General features: G+C 45.6%; 1 protein-coding gene across 2 annotated transcripts in view; it reads left to right on the forward strand.

The window, feature by feature from the left end:
• The window catches only part of EPHA10 (EPH receptor A10), a 682002-nt gene that overhangs the window by 596571 nt on the left and 65070 nt on the right, over positions 1-20361 (forward strand). The window contains exons 11-13 of one of the 2 annotated variants that reach the window (XM_044284653.1): positions 9355-9573; positions 12970-13119; positions 13310-13479. In XM_044284653.1, coding sequence (XP_044140588.1) covers positions 9355-9573; positions 12970-13119; positions 13310-13479 — 539 coding nt within the window. Of the gene's footprint in view, positions 1-9354; positions 9574-12950; positions 13120-13309; positions 13504-20361 lie in introns of both variants that reach the window. The other variant, XM_044284654.1, reaches the window with a different exon arrangement.

The raw sequence follows: 20361 nt of genomic DNA on the forward strand, positions 1-20361 counted from the left end.
CCCAGCGCCTAAATACTAGGCCTCAAATTTATATCCTGCTAAATCTCTCGTTACGCTGTCCTGTTGTGGCTGGGAAAGTTATTTAGTGTCCGTTCAAAGCACATTTCTTGTTCTGGGTTGAAATACAATTCCCAATTTAGCAATTTCATAATTTAGTGGTTTCTGCTATATCAGAGCTATTTGAAATCTATCCCTAAAAGGGTAGATCATATTGAAGGTGCACATAGGGACATTCAGAATAACTTCACACACCCGCTACTGTGCATTTCCAAGTCTAATTCTGTCACTAAACCCATACCTGTCACCCAGCGCCTAAATACTAGGCCTCAAATTTATATCCAGCTAAATCTGTCCTTAGTGCTGTAGCTGGGCGAGTTATTTAGTGTCCGTTCAAGCACATTTCTTGTTCTGGGTTGAAATACAATTCCCAATTTAGCAATTTCATAATTTAGTGGTTTCTGCTATATCAGAGCTATTTGAAATCTATCCCTAAAAGGGTAGATCATATTGAAGGTGCACATAGGGACATTCAGAATAACTTCACACACCCGCTACTGTGCATTTCCAAGTCTAATTCTGTCACTAAACCCATACCTGTCACCCAGCGCCTAAATACTAGGCCTCAAATTTATATCCTGCTAAATCTGTCGTTAGTGCTGTAGCTGGGCGAGTTATTTAGTGTCCGTTCAAGCACATTTCTTGTTCTGGGTTGAAATACAATTCCCAATTTAGCAATTTCATAATTTAGTGGTTTCTGCTATATCAGAGCTATTTGAAATCTATCCCTAAAAGGGTAGATCATATTGAAGGTGCACATAGGGACATTCAGAATAACTTCACACACCCGCTACTGTGCATTTCCAAGTCTAATTCTGTCACTAAACCCATACCTGTCACCCAGCGCCTAAATACTAGGCCTCAAATTTATATCCAGCTAAATCTGTCCTTAGTGCTGTAGCTGGGCGAGTTATTTAGTGTCCGTTCAAGCACATTTCTTGTTCTGGGTTGAAATACAATTCCCAATTTAGCAATTTCATAATTTAGTGGTTTCTGCTATATCAGAGCTATTTGAAATCTATCCCTAAAAGGGTAGATCATATTGAAGGTGCACATAGGGACATTCAGAATAACTTCACACACCCGCTACTGTGCATTTCCAAGTCTAATTCTGTCACTAAACCCATACCTGTCACCCAGCGCCTAAATACTAGGCCTCAAATTTATATCCTGCTAAATCTCTCGTTAACGCTGTCCTGTTGTGGCTGGGAAAGTTATTTAGTGTCCGTCAAAGCACATTTTTTGTTCTGGGTTGAAATACAATTCCCAATTTAGCAATTTCATAATTTAGTGGTTTCTGCTATATCAGAGCTATTTGAAATCTATCCCTAAAAGGGTAGATCATATTGAAGGTGCACATAGGGACATTCAGAATAACTTCACACACCCGCTACTGTGCATTTCCAAGTCTAATTCTGTCACTAAACCCATACCTGTCACCCAGCGCCTAAATACTAGGCCTCAAATTTATATCCAGCTAAATCTGTCCTTAGTGCTGTAGCTGGGCGAGTTATTTAGTGTCCGTTCAAGCACATTTCTTGTTCTGGGTTGAAATACAATTCCCAATTTAGCAATTTCATAATTTAGTGGTTTCTGCTATATCAGAGCTATTTGAAATCTATCCCTAAAAGGGTATATAATATTCAAGGTGCACATTGGGTCATTCAGAATAACTTCACACACACACGCTTCTGTGCATTTCCAAGTCTAATTCTGTCACTAAATCCATACCGGTCACCCAGCGCCTAAATACTAGGCCTCAAATTTATATCCCGCTGAATTTGAATACAATACATTGGGCCAAATAATATATTTGTTGTTGTGGTGAACCATAACAATGAGAAAAACATCTAGTAAGGGACGCGGACGTGGACATGGTCGTGGTGGTGTTAGTGGACCCTCTGGTGCTGGGAGAGGACGTGGCCGTTCTGCCACATCCACACGTCCTAGTGTACCAACTACCTCAGGTCCCAGTAGCCGCCAGAATTTACAGCGATATATGGTGGGGCCCAATGCCGTTCTAAGGATGGTAAGGCCTGAGCAGGTACAGGCATTAGTCAATTGGGTGGCCGACAGTGGATCCAGCACGTTCACATTATCTCCCACCCAGTCTTCTGCAGAAAGCGCACAGATGGCGCCTGAAAACCAACCCCATCAGTCTGTCACATCACCCCCATGCATACCAGGGAAACTGTCTCAGCCTCAAGTTATGCAGCAGTCTCTTATGCTGTTTGAAGACTCCGCTGGCAGGGTTTCCCAAGGGCATCCACCTAGCCCTTCCCCAGCGGTGAAAGACATAGAATGCACTGACGCACAACCACTTATGTTTCCTGATGATGAGGACATGGGAATACCACCTCAGCATGTCTCTGATGATGACGAAACACAGGTGCCAACTGCTGCGTCTTTCTGCAGTGTGCAGACTGAACAGGAGGTCAGGGATCAAGACTGGGTGGAAGACGATGCAGGGGACGATGAGGTCCTAGACCCCACATGGAATGAAGGTCGTGCCACTGACTTTCACAGTTCGGAGGAAGAGGCAGTGGTGAGACCGAGCCAACAGCGTAGCAAAAGAGGGAGCAGTGGGCAAAAGCAGAACACCCGCCGCCAAGAGACTCCGCCTGCTACTGACCGCCGCCATCTGGGACCGAGCACCCCAAAGGCAGCTTCAAGGAGTTCCCTGGCATGGCACTTCTTCAAACAATGTGCTGACGACAAGACCCGAGTGGTTTGCACGCTGTGCCATCAGAGCCTGAAGCGAGGCATTAACGTTCTGAACCTGAGCACAACCTGCATGACCAGGCACCTGCATGCAAAGCATGAACTGCAGTGGAGTAAACACCTTAAAACCAAGGAAGTCACTCAGGCTCCCCCTGCTACCTCTTCTGCTGCTGCCGCCTCGGCCTATTCTGCTGCTGCCGCCTCGGCCTCTTCCTCCGCCTCTGGAGGAACGTTGGCACCTGCCGCCCAGCAAACAGGGGATGTACCACCAACACCACCACCACCATCTCCGTCACCAAGCGTCTCAACCATGTCACACGCCAGCGTTCAGCTCTCCATCTCACAAACATTTGATAGAAAGCGTAAATTCCCACCTAGCCACCCTCGATCCCTGGCCCTGAATGCCAGCATTTCTAAACTACTGGCCTATGAAATGCTGTCATTTAGGCTGGTGGACACAGACAGCTTCAAACAGCTCATGTCGCTTGCTGTCCCACAGTATGTTGTTCCCAGCCGGCACTACTTCTCCAAGAGAGCCGTGCCTTCCCTGCACAACCAAGTATCCGATAAAATCAAGTGTGCACTGCGCAACGCCATCTGTGGCAAGGTCCACCTAACCACAGATACGTGGACCAGTAAGCACGGCCAGGGACGCTATATCTCCCTAACTGCACACTGGGTAAATGTAGTGGCAGCTGGGCCCCAGGCGGAGAGCTGTTTGGCGCACGTCCTTCCGCCGCCAAGGATCGCAGGGCAACATTCTTTGCCTCCTGTTGCCACCTCCTCCTTCTCGGCTTCCTCCTACTCTTCTTCCACCTGCTCATCCAGTCAGCCACACACCTTCACCACCAACTTCAGCACAGCCCGGGGTAAACGTCAGCAGGCCATTCTGAAACTCATATGTTTGGGGGACAGGCCCCACACCGCACAGGAGTTGTGGCGGGGTATTGAACAACAGACCGACGAGTGGTTGCTGCCGGTGAGCCTCAAGCCCGGCCTGGTGGTGTGTGATAATGGGCGAAATCTCGTTGCAGCTCTGGGACTAGCCAATTTGACGCACATCCCTTGCTTGGCGCATGTGCTGAATTTGGTGGTGCAGAAGTTCATTCACAACTACCCCGACATGTCAGAGCTGCTGCATAAAGTGCGGGCCGTCTGTTCGCGCTTCCGGCGTTCACATCCTGCTGCTGCTCGCCTGTCTGCGCTACAGCGTAACTTCGGCCTTCCCGCTCACCGCCTCATATGCGACGTGCCCACCAGGTGGAACTCCACCTTGCACATGCTGGACAGACTGTGCGAGCAGCAGCAGGCCATAGTGGAGTTTCAGCTGCAGCACGCACGGGTCAGTCGCACTACAGAACAGCACCACTTCACCACCAATGACTGGGCCTCCATGCGAGACCTGTGTGCCCTGTTGCGCTGTTTCGAGTACTCCACCAACATGGCCAGTGGCGATGACACCGTTATCAGCGTTACAATACCACTTCTATGTCTCCTTGAGAAAACACTTAGGGCGATGATGGAAGAGGAGGTGGCCCAGGAGGAGGAGGAGGAGGAGGAGGAAGAGTGGTCATTTTTAGCACTTTCAGGCCAGTCTCTTCGAAGTGACTCAGAGGGAGGTTTTTGGCAACAGCAGAGGCCAGGTACAAATGTGGCCAGCCAGGGCCCACTACTGGAGGACGAGGAGGACGAGGATGAGGAGGAGGTGGAGGAGGATGAGGATGAAGCATGGTCACAGCGGGGTGGCACCCAACGCAGCTCGGGTCCATCACTGGTGCGTGGCTGGGGGGAAAGGCAGGACGATGACGATACGCCTCCCACAGAGGACAGCTTGTCCTTATCCCTGGGCAGCCTGGCACACATGAGCGACTACATGCTGCAGTGCCTGCGCAACGACAGCAGAGTTGCCCACATTTTAACCTGTGCGGACTACTGGGTTGCCACCCTGCTGGATCCACGCTACAAAGACAATGTGCCCACCTTACTTCCTGCACTGGAGCGTGATAGGAAGATGCGCGAGTACAAGCGCACGTTGGTAGACGCGCTACTGAGAGCATTCCCAAATGTCACAGGGGAACAAGTGGAAGCCCAAGGCCAAGGCAGAGGAGGAGCAAGAGGTCGCCAAGGCAGCTGTGTCACGGCCAGCTCCTCTGAGGGCAGGGTTAGCATGGCAGAGATGTGGAAAACTTTTGTCAACACGCCACAGCTAACTGCACCACCACCTGATACGCAACGTGTTAGCAGGAGGCAACATTTCACTAACATGGTGGAACAGTACGTGTGCACACCCCTCCACGTACTGACTGATGGTTCGGCCCCATTCAACTTCTGGGTCTCTAAATTGTCCACGTGGCCAGAGCTAGCCTTTTATGCCTTGGAGGTGCTGGCCTGCCCGGCAGCCAGCGTTTTGTCTGAACGTGTATTCAGCACGGCAGGGGGCGTCATTACAGACAAACGCAGCCGCCTGTCTACAGCCAATGTGGACAAGCTGACGTTCATAAAAATGAACCAGGCATGGATCCCACAGGGCCTGTCCGTCCCTTGTCCAGATTAGACATTAACTACCTCCCCATAACCATATATTATTGGACTCCAGGGCACTTCCTCATTCAATCCTATTTTTATTTTCATTTTACCATTATATTGCGAGGCTACCCAAAGTTGAATGAACCTCTCCTCTGCCTGTGTGCTAGGCCTAAATATATGCCAATGGACTGTTGCAGTGGTGGCTGACATGAAGCCTGATTCTCTGCTATGACATGCAGACTGATTCTCTGCTGTCATGAAGCCAGATTGTCTGTTACGGGACCTCTCTGCTCTGCCTGTGTGCTAGGCCTAAATATATGCCAATGGACTGTTGCAGTGGTGGGTGACGTGAAGCCTCATTCTCTGCTATGACATGCAGACTGATTCTCTGCTGACATGAAGCCAGATTGTCTGTTACGGGACCTCTCTGCTCTGCCTGTGTGCTAGGCCTAAATATATGCCAATGGACTGTTGCAGTGGTGGGTGACGTGAAGCCTCATTCTCTGCTATGACATGCAGACTGATTCTCTGCTGTCATGAAGCCAGATTGTCTGTTACGGGACCTCTCTGCTCTGCCTGTGTGCTAGGCCTAAATATATGCCAATGGACTGTTGCAGTGGTGGGTGACGTGAAGCCTCATTCTCTGCTATGACATGCAGACTGATTCTCTGCTGACATGAAGCCAGATTGTCTGTTACGGGACCTCTCTCCTCTGCCTGGGTGCTGGGCCTAAATTTAGGACAATGGACTGTTGCAGTGGTGGCTGACGTGAAGCCTCCTTCTCTGCTATGACATGCAGACTGATTCTCTGCTGACATGAAGCCAGATCCTCTTTTACGGGACCTCTCTCCTCTGCCTGGGTGCTGTGCCTAAATTTATGACAATGGACTGTTGCAGTGGTGGCTGACGTGAAGCCTGATTCTCTGCTATGACATGCAGACTGATTCTCTGCTGTCATGAAGCCAGATTGTCTGTTACGGGACCTCTCTGCTCTGCCTGTGTGCTAGGCCTAAATATATGCCAATGGACTGTTGCAGTGGTGGGTGACGTGAAGCCTGATTCTCTGCTATGATATGAAGACTGATTCTCTGCTGACATGAAGCCAGATTGTCTGTTACGGGACCTTTCTCCTCTGCCTGGGTTCTGGGCCTAAATTTATGAAAATTGACTCTTACAGTGGTGGGTGACGTGAAGCCTGATTCTCTGCTATGATATGAAGACTGATTCTCTGCTGACATGAAGCCAGATTCTCTGTTACGGGACCTCTCTCCTCTGCCTGGGTGCTGGGCCTAAATTTATGACAATGGACTGTTGCAGTGGTGGCTGACGTGAAGCCTGATTCTCTGCTATGACATGCAGACTGATTCTCTGCTGACATGAAGCCAGATCCTCTGTTACGGGACCTCTCTCCTCTGCCTGTGTGTGTGCTGGGCCTAAATATATGCCAATGGACTGTTGCAGTGGTGGCTGACGTGAAGCCTCATTCTCTGCTATGACATGCAGACTGATTCTCTGCTGACATGAAGCCAGATTCTCTGTTACGGGACCTCTCTCCTCTGCCTGTGTGTGTGCTGGGCCTAAATATATGCCAATGGACTGTTGCAGTGGTGGCTGACGTGAAGCCTCATTCTCTGCTATGACATGCAGACTAATTCTCTGCTGACATGAAGACAGATTCTCTGTTACGGGACCTCTCTCCTCTGCCTGGGTGCCGGGGCCTAAATATCTGAGAATGGACTGTTCCAGTGGTGGGTGACGGGAAGCCAGATTCTCTGCTATGGAACCTCTCTCCAATTGATTTTGGTTAATTTTTATTTATTTAATTTTTATTTTAATTCATTTCCCTATCCACATTTGTTTGCAGGGGATTTACCTACATGTTGCTGCCTTTTGCAGCCCTCTAGCTCTTTCCTGGGCTGTTTTACAGCCTTTTTAGTGCCGAAAAGTTCGGGTCCCCATTGACTTCAATGGGGTTCGGGTTCGGGACGAAGTTCGGATCGGGTTCGGATCCCGAACCCGAACATTTCCGGGATGTTCGGCCGAACTTCTCGAACCCGAACATCCAGGTGTTCGCTCAACTCTAGCCTTTAACACTTCTGGGTTCATTTATTATTTTAGGGATATTATTTCTCCTTGTGGAAAGCATCTAGTTGGTGTAAGTAGTTGTATAGGTCATGCAATGATCTTCTGAGAAAAATGTATGCAAATTAGCTGTCTTAAAAAAAAAAAAAAACTGTGCCACTATCACCACCTATTTAGTTATTTTTATTTTTTGGGAAAGAGCTAAATTTGCATCTCTTTTTTCCAGAGGAGCACTGCATGGGCTATAAAATGACTTATACCTACTAGGGACTCTACACAATGGGAAGTAGTACCACCCAGATTCCTAACAAAAAGTTTCTCACCAGATTCTCGCTCAGCCAAACAAGTTCTCTGCCCTGTACTGATGAAGAGCAATAACCCAAAACAGATGTCCTTAAGATGAGTGTTTACCATGGCTATAATCCTAAGGGGTGCTCAATAAGGTCAGACATTGAATTGAAGGATAGCTGCCTTCCAACAGGTGGCACTGGAGGCAGTGTTCCTTTTGTTTTGGAAAGAGAGATAATTTAATATTTTAGTATCTGCACTTTTTTTTGGGAAATGTGTAGGATAAAAATTTTAAAGTGAAGATTTTTCCCACAATATAAAGCAAACACAAATTTAGGCATATTGTAGAACAAGTTCCTCCAGTAACTTTGTTAGACATTTCAGGTCTGGTAGATTAAAGGTGGAAGTAAAGATAATCTCAATTGAGATGGAAACTCAAAATCAGCAACATTAATTATTTTTGGGTTGTGCATGTTTGGCAGAAAGCTGAGTGTGTGTTTGCGCCGGTAGCCAATATTGATAATCTAAAACTTTCCAGCTTACTCGTTCTGGCACTAAAAGCAGCAAAGACCTGCTTTCCCCTTCCATGCTTCAGTAGGCCTGGCTGCTGAAGTTGCTCTACCACTCCATGCAGGCTGCGGCCTGCTTCTTGCCAGCAAGGCCTCTTCTTCCCTGTCTTTAGGGCACGGTTGCATGTTCCAACCAGATTTTAAAGGGAAATCATGCATGCACCCTAATCCGCCCCAGACAATGGTTGGCCACTTTGGGATACTTAAGGCACCTACCCCTAAGGGAGGGTACCTGAACAATAGGTTCTAGTCTGCTAGTGTCCTGCTAAGGTATGCTGTTATAATTTTATCTGCCTATCTGCTTATCTGATGTCTGTCTGTTTCCTGGATTTGACCCTTTGCTGCCTAACCTCTATCTGACCTCCATACTGACCTTGAGCTACCTGCCTTAGGGTCCATTCACACGTTCGTAGTGTATTGTGGATCCGCAAATTGAGGATCCGCAATGCACCCGGCCGGCACCCCCATAGAACTGCCTATTCTTGTCCACAATTGCGAACAAGAATAGGGCATGTTCTATTTTTTATTTTTTTGCCACGGACCAGAAGAACGGGGGTGCGCTCCGGAAATGCGGATGCGAACAGCATACTGTGTGCTGTCCGAATCCATCCCTGCACCATAGAAAATGAATGGGTCCTCACCCGTTCTGCAATTTGCGGAGCGGATACGGACTCATTCTGCGGTCGTGTGAATGGACCCCTCTCCTCAGACTGTTTATTAGATTTGCTTTGGGCAACAGAGGCCCTTTCCTGATTCAGCATGATCATACTCACTGGACAAAGCAAGGCTAAAAAAAAATGTTTGGTAAGTTGAGCAAAGAAGAATTTGACTAGCTTACCCAGAGCTCATTTTGTGATTAAATAAATATCGTACATGCTAAGGATCATTATGGGAATAAAGAATTATACTTGGATTTGCTATGAATAGTGTTCTCACATTCAAAAACTGTTAATATGTCATAGTTTGATGAAAAATACTGTATTTAATCATACGGTTTATTTAATGAAAACTAGCATGTTATACCCTTCTTGGGCGACAACTAATAGTATGATGAAATCTAAATACAGTATGTGATTAATTCTGTGTAAAAGTCTTTCTTGTGTTTTTACAGAAAAATGAGGGGAAATTTTCAGTACCTCAACTTGTGGGGATGCTGAGTGGCATAGCCTCAGGAATGAAGTACCTTACAGAGATGAGTTACATCCATAAGTGTCTTGCTGCACATAAAGTCCTCGTCAATTCTAACCTGGTCTGCAAGATATCCGGATTTCGGCAATTTCAAGATGATAAACTTGATACTGTGTATACCACCATTTTACGGAATACAAATGTAAGAGGAACTGAAGTTGTATAATATACTATTTGCTAGTATGACCATTCATTGTTTGAGTCTTGTTAGGCTGGTTTCACACGGGCATTGCGGATTAGGGCCGGATGCGTTCAGAGTGCGTTCAGTGAAACTCGCACTATTTTGCAAGCAAGTTCAGTCAGTTTTGTCTGCGATTGCGTTTAGTTGTTCAGTTTTTTCCGCGCGGGTGCAATGCGTTTTGATGCGTTTTTCACGCGCGTGATAAAAAACTGAATGTTTATAAACAACATCTCTTAGCAACCATCAGTGAAAAACACATCGCACCCACACGTGCTTGCGGATGCAATGCATTTTTCACGCAGCCCCATTCACTTCTATGGGGCCAGGGCTGCGTGAAAAATGCAGAATATAGAACATGCTGCGATTTTCACGCAACTTAGAACTGATGCGTGAAAAACAACGCTCATGTACACAGACCCATTGAAATTAATGTGTCAGGATTCAGTGCGGGTGCTATGCGTTCACGTCATGCATTGCACCCGCGCGGAAAACTCGCTCGTGTGAAAGGGACCTTAATGTGTAACCTTGGTGGCTAATCTAGGATGGGTCTGTGCTCACAGTATGGGTATATTCAAACATGCCTTATTCCATGACTTCCCTATCTGGGGACTTGCATAAATCCACGTACTTGCCGCCATAATAACCACATTCAGATGTATGGAACTGATTTTCAATTCCTGCAAATCTGCCACATGTGAATACCCTAAGGTTGGCAACCTCTTTATGATAATAGCGTGCCAAATGCTACTTACATCTACAAGGAGAACTGGTAGTACATGCACTTTTTGTTAAGGCAAATAATTACTTTATTTAATGTATTTCTGATCTTATTAGTACTCTATGTTGTAATTGTAATCATAGTGCCACCAGAACTACAGCCACCATATATTTTTAATTCCCTAGGTCTATTTCACACGCGTGTGTGAGGTCCTAGATATGCAGTTTGCTCGATGGCTGCAATTTCCTGATCGACTGCGGCTCAGCTACCTGAACTCACCACATCTGTCACGGCTGAGGATGGGGAAAACCCTCAGCCGTGCGATGCCACGTGATGTTAGTCGCGGCTCGGCCAGGACAACAGAATAAGGGAGCAGGTCACCCCCTAACGCATCCCTAATCTGACCCCGACTCCTAGCTGCATGAGCCGACCTTGAAGATAGGAGGGCTCATGCTCAGGAACCTCGGATCCCTACTCACCCTCCGCCGATCCCTGAACTAGGAGCTGAGTAGACCACCTGTTCCTCCTGGATGCAGAGAAACAGGAGTCTAAACTGGCCGAGCTGCAAGGGGATATAAACAGAAACAGACTATGGATATGGCAGGAGAGTGAAAGACTTCCACCCCTACCTGCCACAGACACACTGACTGGATACCTGAGCTCAAGTGCTGGAGTCCACACACAGACATAAAAAGACACAGCACGCATAGACACACAGGAAGCCAGAACCATAGCTGCAATAATACAGACACCACATAAACATAAACTTAACATCACATAACAACATTTTATGACCACAAGGGTGGCCCTCACTGGCAGATGGTATTAGGGACCAGGAGGGTGCCTCCAACTTACTACAAGGCTGGAGTACCCCTCAGACATCAGGTCTCAACTGAGGTTAAATAGCCCATGTAGCCACACCCACACAGACACACCCAGTGCACACACACTAGGAAGGAAGTTAACCCTTCCAACACCAGGGAAGGGAAGAAAGACACTTAAAGGGGACGTGCACCCATAAATAAACCTCGTGCATAGAAACAGAAACAAGGCACACCTAAATAGACAGGTTGCCAGGTGCAACCGCATGCACAACATAGCAAGCGGCCTCGCAACAGCTCAGGCTGCTATGCTGCCACATAAACAATGTTGCCAGCGGCAACCACAGGTGAGGCAACATACTTCAGCCCTCACCTGTGATTGACAACCAGACCTAGACCGCAGGCAACTGCATGCGGTTACAGGAGTCACGACCATGACCATGGTCGTGACAACATCATAGAGATCTATGATACTGTGAGTTCCAGTCTAACCATATGAATGTTTGCTTAGAAGTAGAAAATAGCTGTTATAATATACAGCTATCAAGATAGTTGTGTCTCCTGGCATGTCTAACCTTATAATCTTCGGTTTGGATCTACACTCTTTTAAATGAATATGTCAGGAGAGCTGAAGGGGTTACCCCACAAAACATACTTATCACTTATTCACAGGATAAGTGATGAATATTAGATCATAGGAAATCTGACCACTAGGACTTCCAGTGATACCAAGAATGTAGGGTCCCCAAGCCCCCTCTTTGACTGGAGCAGGACTATGTATATGTGACTAACGTGGACAATTCTCTGTTAGTTCCCTAAAAACAAATAAAGCATTCTGTCAACATGCACACAACAGCTACATTCACAGAGAGGACTTGGGAACAGTCAATTTTTAGGATAAATAGGGATCGTAGTGGTCTGTTTACCCAAGAAAATTGATATTTATCACCTATCCTGTAGATAATTGATATATAGTCTTTTTGAGATAACCCATTATTTAAAATTCACTATTTTAAAATGCAATTTGGCAAATGTAGTCATGTATGTTTTATGGTGAAGTGTACAGTAAAATTCCTGGAAGGGGTGTATATCTCACCTAGGTTCCTAAACTGGGTGATATAAGCAAAATCCTGGGGGGTGGCACTGGCTTCAGCAAACATAGCTGCTGGAGCTATTTGTTTTGTTGGAGTACAAGGGCTGTATTTTATTTGGACTGGGAAGGTAGGTTTAGTAGTGGGATCTTCCCAGACCAACCCCCATTCCCACAGCAGGTTTTCCTCTAGCCTGAGGTCATCGCAGGTGAGGCCTGCTGTAATCAAGGAGGCATAAAACAAGCCCTCTGTGTGTCAGTCTTGGAAGAAAAAACGTGGAAACAGAGGCCTACAGATGCTCTGGGTGGTCTTAACCAGGAGGGCTGAGGGGCCACGAGGCTTTGTAAAGCCTCAAGTTTGTGGGGCCCAGAGGGTTGCATGGTCAGTCGGGAGGACTTCTGGACCATCTTCCCCCAAGGGTGGGGAATATATGGCTGAGGAAGCTGGATCTCTTCCCTGTCTAGACTTGTGTCTGATGAGCAGACCTGCTAAGGCTTGGAGCCTGAGACCCTGTGTACCAGCTGTGCTTAGAGGTGAGTCAGGGAAAACTACTGTGTATTAGGAAGTGCCTAGACGGGCAGGTGTTTATTTGATATTTATGTTTGTGTGGGTGCTGAAGTGCCAAGATAAAGCACCAGGACATTAACTCCTGTTGTTTGCGACGAAGTCTGTAATTGCGACCGCCTGAGCGCGAGCCATCACTTACAGTTTTTATTTTTCATTTCAGGGTGGAAAGAGCACAGTCTTATGGACAGCACCAGAAGCAATTGAGTATCATCGTTACAGCACTGCTAGTGATGTCTGGAGTTTTGGCATAGTCATGTGGGAAGTCATGTCCTATGGTGAAAGACCTTACTGGGATATGTCCAATCAAGATGTGAGTTTGTAAAGATTGTTGACCTCTATTAGGCTTACATTTCAAGCTGAAAAATATGAAAATAAAAATGTAGATGTGGATAATGTTTGGGAAAAAATGGTTCTATAACTTGAAATCTTATAATTTTTAGTTTTTATCTTTCTCATAATATATTGAATTTTGATTTACTTTCTGTGCATGGCAATTCTAGGTAATCAAGGCTATAGAAGATGGATTTAGACTTCCAGCACCAATGAACTGTCCTCCTCCTCTGCACCAGTTGATGTTAGATTGCTGGCAAAAGGACAGGAATGACAGGCCAAAATTTACGCACATTCATAATATACTAAGCAAACATGGCCAAAGCCCGGAAAAAAACAAGTCTGCAACACTGACATCAACGAGGTGAGAATTTACCCATTATGTCCTGGTTTTGAATGGCCTATAAAATAAATAAAGTACAGTTACTGTATGTGGTATGGCAAGAATAGCAAAGCACATATGTGTCTTTGTAAACGTGTTTGTTGTCACACATAGCTGTCACACATTGTCTATTGCCCTATAGCACCAAAGGGATTTTTGATGATTGACTTTTTATTTCATGCCCACCCTGTTGACCTATGAAGGGAAATATACTTGTAGCTACCAGCAGGGTGAGTGGCTATGTTGGTGGCATTAGTACTCACAGTTCACAGTGGCAATCTCCTTCTGGTTTTCCCAGGGGCAGTGCATTGACTGGAGGGTGGACCATTTCTTCCCTCTGGGCACACCCTGGTAGATGGGTGAAAAGCATTCTTACTGAGTTGATGATAGGAGTATAAGTATATATAGCAGCAAAATGCACAGTTCTAAGGTAGTTCACAATGCAGTCCTCTCTCAATAGCAGTGTAGAAGCAGCCATGATGGTAGTTGTAATACTTTCTCTCTCTCTCTCTCTATATATATATATATCTCTATCTGCTCAGCTCTTCCTGCTTTATGCTAACTGCCGCTCAAAAACCATGTTCACTGTGTCTGGTTACCTTTAACTGTTGAGTGACAATTGCAGGCACAAGATTGCAGACAGATGAATTTACTGCTTGGACTACAGCTGTCACTTGATGGCTAAAATCAATCAAAAATGTTACAAAAAGTCTAGGTGTAGCCCCAGGCTCATGGCTTATTGACATGTCAGTGACCCATAGTGTGTGCTATCCATGTTCTCTCTCTCTCTTTTCCTGGAAAAATTCTACCCAAATGAATAAGAAGAAGTTCTTATTCTACTCAATTTGCACATCTGTTTGTTCACATATCTTTGTTTTTACACTGACTGTGAGCACTTGCCTGTTGATCTGTTTGTCCAAGAAAACCACTGGCATAAAATAGACAGCATTCTTGCTCTGTCAGAGGTTTTCATTGACCATTGGTAGGAGATGCTATAGAAATCCTCTTTACAGCCTGGCACTGCATGTGGAAAATGGATGACACATAGAGGGCAAAAATGGACATGGACCCTTCATGAATATTGCCATGGGTTTAGCACTGATCATGTTACCATAGGCATCATTACAGACATGTGAATAAGTCCTAAGTCTGACAGCTCTTAGATCTCATGCACATAGAATAATTATATGTATTGACCCTTTACAGAGCAGACTGATCTTTCTACTTAGAAATGTTCTTTCTTCTTTTTTATTTTATTTGGTGCTTCTCCTAGTTGTAAAGTGGTTTTGAGAGCTTTGGAGCTATATAAATAAAGTATATTGTTTGGCTATCGTCCACTAACTTTGGCTGTTAGTAAAATAAATAAAAAATGACCTTTCTAAGTTAATGCTTTTAGACATGGGCTATTTCTGAAATACTTGATCGGCATTAAGGACATATGCAGGTTTCATATGATTTTCTGACCTGATGGTAGAGTATCATATTCACTTCAGTTTCATCAGTTATGTGTGACACAACCAAACTTATATATATACTGTATTATTCACCCTATAAGACACACCAGCCCAGAAGAAGCACCTAGGTTTTAGAGGGGGACAATAAGAATTTTTTTTTTATTATACCTCAGGTCAGACCACCAATCAGACCCCAATGTAAATCAGACCTCAGCTAACAGTCCCAATAAGATCCCCAATGTTAATAAGACCCCAATAAGACCTAAGCTGAGACCCCAATATGAATGACCCCCAATAAGACCTCAGATAAGAGCCCCATGCCTCTCATCATCCTCCAATAGCCTGATATCAGTCCCCACTAGCCTCATAGCAGCCCCGAGTAGCTTCATAGCAGCCCCTATTAGTCATATAGCAGCCCCTAGTACCCTTATAGCAGCCCCCATTAGCCTCATAGCAGCCCCCAGTAGCCTTATAGCATCCCCCAGTAGCCTCTCATCAGCCCCCAGCAGCCTTTCCATCAGCCCCACTGCCTCTCACCAGCCCCCTGAAGTGTCCATCAGTCTCATAAATATAAAATAAAATAAAAACACTTACCTCTCCTGCTCCTGCTCCTGGAAGACGCCTCTCCTCTCCTCTAGCGCGATCTGCATCCTCCTGCTGTTGGCTGTGCTGTGAAGGCTGCGCACAGCGTGATGTCACAGAGCGCCTCACGCTGTGCTAAGCCCTGCACAGCCAACAGCTGAGGACCAGGAAGTGGTGAGTACAGACTTCACTGCTTCCCGGTCCTCTGGTACTAATGAGCACATCCAAAATGGAAGCAGCTCATCAGTATTCACCCAAAATGCATCTTTGGAGTGAAAAATACAGTATATATATATATGATATATATATATGTTTTAAGGCCTAATATGTTGGCCTGTATTTGTGGGAGGGGTCTATTGCCCTTATAAACCGGCATCTTACCATTGGGGGGCAGCGCTTCATTTCGAGCGTTCGCCTGTTCGTCTGTATTTCCGGTCACGTGCTTGTGAGTAGCGGTGTAATGCGCGTTAGGCGGTGAGCAGCCTTGGAGGTAAGTAGCCGGTGTGTAACATCCCTCGTTCCCCTAGTCCAACCGGCAGTGTCGGCTCCTATGGTAGAGTGGAGCATAACTGCACCGGAGCGGCCGGTCTGAAAGTCTCGTTCGGCTTCCCATGTGACCGGCACGTTAGGGTGCAGGAGTCAGCGAGACTCTGTGTCTAAGTTTAAGAAGAGGTGGGGGGAGGTCAGCTGCAGAGGAATGAAGGTAACTCAGAGTACAGCTTATGAGCCTGGGTCATCTCTGGGGGCCCCAGGCTACGCTGGCTTTGCTGCGGAATTTCAGGTGCACAATTGTTTTAGGCCTATAATGTACCAGAGCCGCATGACTTACTTGTACTGTAGGAGAGAGGTGGGGTGCAAAAAATAAATAAAAAAGGGGGTTTATTTATACATTTTATTCTTCCTTAAAATGTCTGGCATGGGCCGCTCGGCAGCGATCAATGTGCTTTCGATAAATGTATTATGTCATACGTTCATTAGGCTCATGCACAATCTCGTATGTTTCAGTATGTTCCTCATGGTAAGGAAATATATGTTTTAATATGGGCAGGTTTTCTCAGTTGGTCTGTTTTGGATTTCTCAAAGTCTCTTTTCGGACAACATTGGTAAGCCTTCTAGTTATAAACTTTCACTGATCACAGGTCTTTTTTGGAGCTTCTAGATGTCTGGTTCACATTACGTTTCAGTCTGGGTGTGTTTTGTTTGGTCACAGAGGTACAGTGATGGTATCAGTCAGTCACTGTTCCCAGATACCATTTATTTACCATATTATGTCTCACGGGTCTGACATTGTGGATGCTTCTGTGGAAGAAAATGGTTCTAGGATGTCGGAATCTGGCAGCGTTCCTTCACTACGGAACTGGACTATCCCAAGACTCATATCAGAATTAACTAGGAGGGGTATTCCTTTCCCGGCTACTGCACGAAAGGCGGAACTTTATCGTCTTTTAGTGACGGCCCCTGCTCAGTTAAACCAGGAGGAGGTGTCTATGGTCACGATCCAGACTTCGTTATCCCAGAGGCATGCTATCCCAGTTGTACCTGTAGCAAGTACGTTTGGTGGTATTGCTAGTTCACCTAATGTCACTCCGGCACATTTTATACCTCCCAATATCAAGAAAGATATCTTGGAGGGTAGGGTTGTGAATCTGGCGCCTCTGTTAAACGCCACTCGCGATTTGTCTGAGAATAGTTTCATTGCGTGTGGTGATGTGTCTGTTATTCTCAAGAGTCGGGATCATAGATTGAATAAGAAATTAACCATCCCCGAATTTGCATTGGCTTTCAGCCTATTCAGGGATGTTGTGTGCTCTACACGACCTGAGAGAAGAGAGGAATTGGATCTCTATATGCTTACAGTTACCGAATTGGGATGCAGACCACCATTGCTTGTTCTCCGCCAAAGCGGCAGCAGTGCTGAGTCAATTTCAGTTTTCAGTCAATTGGGCAATGTTAGATACCAAATTGTTCTGCAGGCATTTTGCAGGACTTAAAGCTCTTGCCTGCTCGTCATGCTAGTCTATATTCCATTCATGAGAGTGGTGTCACAATGTAGCTACCCGTGCTGCTCTTAGTACAACTTCTCCGTTAGCTGGTCCATCAGACAGCAGTAGAAATGTAATTTCAGTAGACAAGCTTGGTCGTCCAGTCAAGTATCTGGGTAGATCGCAAATTTGCAATAATTACAATTTTGCAAATTGTAATTATGGTCAATGTCGGCTCCTGAATATTTGTCTTAACTGTTTCAGAGCGCATCCCACTTGTACATTAAAGGCAGATAAAAATTACATGAGTGTTATTAATGTGGATTCCTTGCAGTCGCTTTTACTTAAACATCCAGATCTATGTTTTGTTGATTTTCTTGTTTCTGGTCTTAGTTCAGGGTTTCACACTTACTTTTGAGTGTAAAACCGTACAGTCCACGGGTAAAAGTCAGTCTTCAATAGACAGACTTTTACAAATTGAGTTAGACAAAGGCTTCTTTATAGGCCCCTTTTCAGTTTCTCCGTTTGATCGGTGGAGAGTTAGCCCGATAGGGGTGGTAACAGGGAAATTCAGCAAAAAAGAAAGGATGATATATGATTTATCCGCTCCACACGGCTCGCATATCCCTAGCCTCAACTCCCTTATTCCTGCCGAGGAGGAATGGATGAAGTATGCATCCATCGATCAAGCAATCCTAATCATTTTACAGTTAGGTCCAGGTACAGCGGTGTCTAAAGCTGATATTTCGGACGCATTCAAATTACTCCCGATCAAACCCGAACTTTGGCAATGGCATGGGATTAAATTGAGAAATAGCTTTTACTTCGCCACCAAACTCACCTTCGGTTCCCGATGTAGTCCTTGGTTGTTTGATCAACAGGCAAAAGCATTGCATTGGATCTTAGAGCATACATATCTTTGCCAGCATGTCATCCATTATTTGGATGACTTTCTCTTGATCGAACCACCAGGGGGTCACTCAAGTAACTTGCAAAAACGGTTACCTTGCTTTGCTCAGTTGGGTGTTCCAGTAGCCCCAAACAAGATCGAGGGACCATCCTCGGTCCTTAACCTTTTTGGGTATTACGTTAGATACGCAAAGCATGACGGCTAGACTGCCCGAAGAGAAGTTATCTAGGATTAGGGAAGTTATACAAGAATTTACCGTCAGTAAGGTAACTTGTAAGGTTGAGTTACAATCGTTGCTAGGCATGTTGAATTTTGCCATGCGTATAATTCCGCAAGGTAGATCCTTTATTGCACAGTTGTTAGCCCTGTTAGCGACAGCCCCTTGTCAGGACAGTCCGGTCTATTTGGACAGAGAAGATGAGGCGGAACTCGTGATGTGGCAAAAATTTTTGGATCAGTGGAACGGTATCTCCATGTTCATTCCGGTGACTTCAAGGAGTTCATTGGTAGTCTTTGTAGCAGCTACTAGTAATGGTTTTGCAGCTATTTTTGATACGCATTGGTTAGCAGAGACATGGCCAGTTGAAGTAGCAGCATGTACAGGTTTCATTGAGTCCTCGGCCTTTTGTGTCTTATACCCCATAGTGGCTGCAGCATATGTTTGGGGTAGTTCCTGGTCTAACCGGATGGTAATATTCAGTTCCGAAAGTCCGGCCACTGCAGATATTGTTATTAGTGGCAAGTCAAAATCGGCATACGTAATGTCATTGATGCGTCGCCTAGTACGGCTTTCTCTGCAGTTTAATTTCTATTTCAGCTGCTCCTACATATGCGTTACGACTAATACTGCAGCCGACGCCTTGTCCAGGGCTAATTTCTACCTTTTTTCACAGGTCATGACCGAAGCAGATGTTGGGCCAACACCTAGCCCTCCGCATTCGGAATTAACGCTGGTTTGAATTGACACCTGGACACTGCCTGCCAGTTAATAGCTAAGTCCCCTTCACCCAATACCATTAGAGCTTATAACACTGAGTGGCAATTGTTTCTTAAGTTTCAGCATATACATCCCCAGGGCAATATGCGTTTCATTAATCATATTCTTGCGTTCATTGGATATTGTCACACGGAGGTACATCTGAGTCATAGTACAGTCAGATCTTACCTAGTGGGTGTTCAGCATTTTTCTTCTGTCTCGCATCCCGAAAGGGGTTCGTTGTTCTCTGTGCATGTGATTAAAGCCGCTTTACGAGGGTTACAAAATAGCTGTGTTAGTGATAACTGTCGTAGGTTACCTATTTCAGGAGAAGTTTTCAGACAGATGTCTGACTTGCTGGATAAGAACCCCTTTGGAGTACTTCATAGTCTGGTTATTAAAGCGTCCATTTACCTAGCGTTTTATGGTTTCCTTAGACCAGGGGAGTTCACATGCACAACACTCAGCAGTTATTTCCCCACTGTCAAACAGCTAGTTCCTGACTCTGAAGGGTACACTCTGGTTTTACCATAACTTCTCAGGTCGGTCCATCTACGCACGACAGATATTTCCATACGACCCACCGCTGGTGTCCAGTTCAGGTGTTACATCAGTTAACCACTTCTCTGCCAGACCGTAGTCCAGATAGTCCATTGTTACCGTTTCCCTCAGTCTACGTCTCAGTTTGTGACCCATGTGCGTCTATTGGCCACCAGTTAGGTATTGAACCAGCCTCCATATCCGGGCATTCCTTTAGAATAGGCGCAGCTTCGGCGGCTAGCAAAAACAAAGTACCCGCTCACATAATATGTAAATTAGGCCGGTGGCACTCATCTTGTTTTCATAGATATATTCCCAATCCTTTTCAGAATTTGGTTTTGTGATTTGTTAATAAAGTTTTCTGGATATCATGCTGTATCTTTGCCCTTTTTCAGG

The sequence above is a fragment of the Bufo gargarizans genome, chromosome 3 (assembly GCF_014858855.1).
Source record: "Bufo gargarizans isolate SCDJY-AF-19 chromosome 3, ASM1485885v1, whole genome shotgun sequence".
Lineage (NCBI taxonomy): Eukaryota > Metazoa > Chordata > Amphibia > Anura > Bufonidae > Bufo > Bufo gargarizans.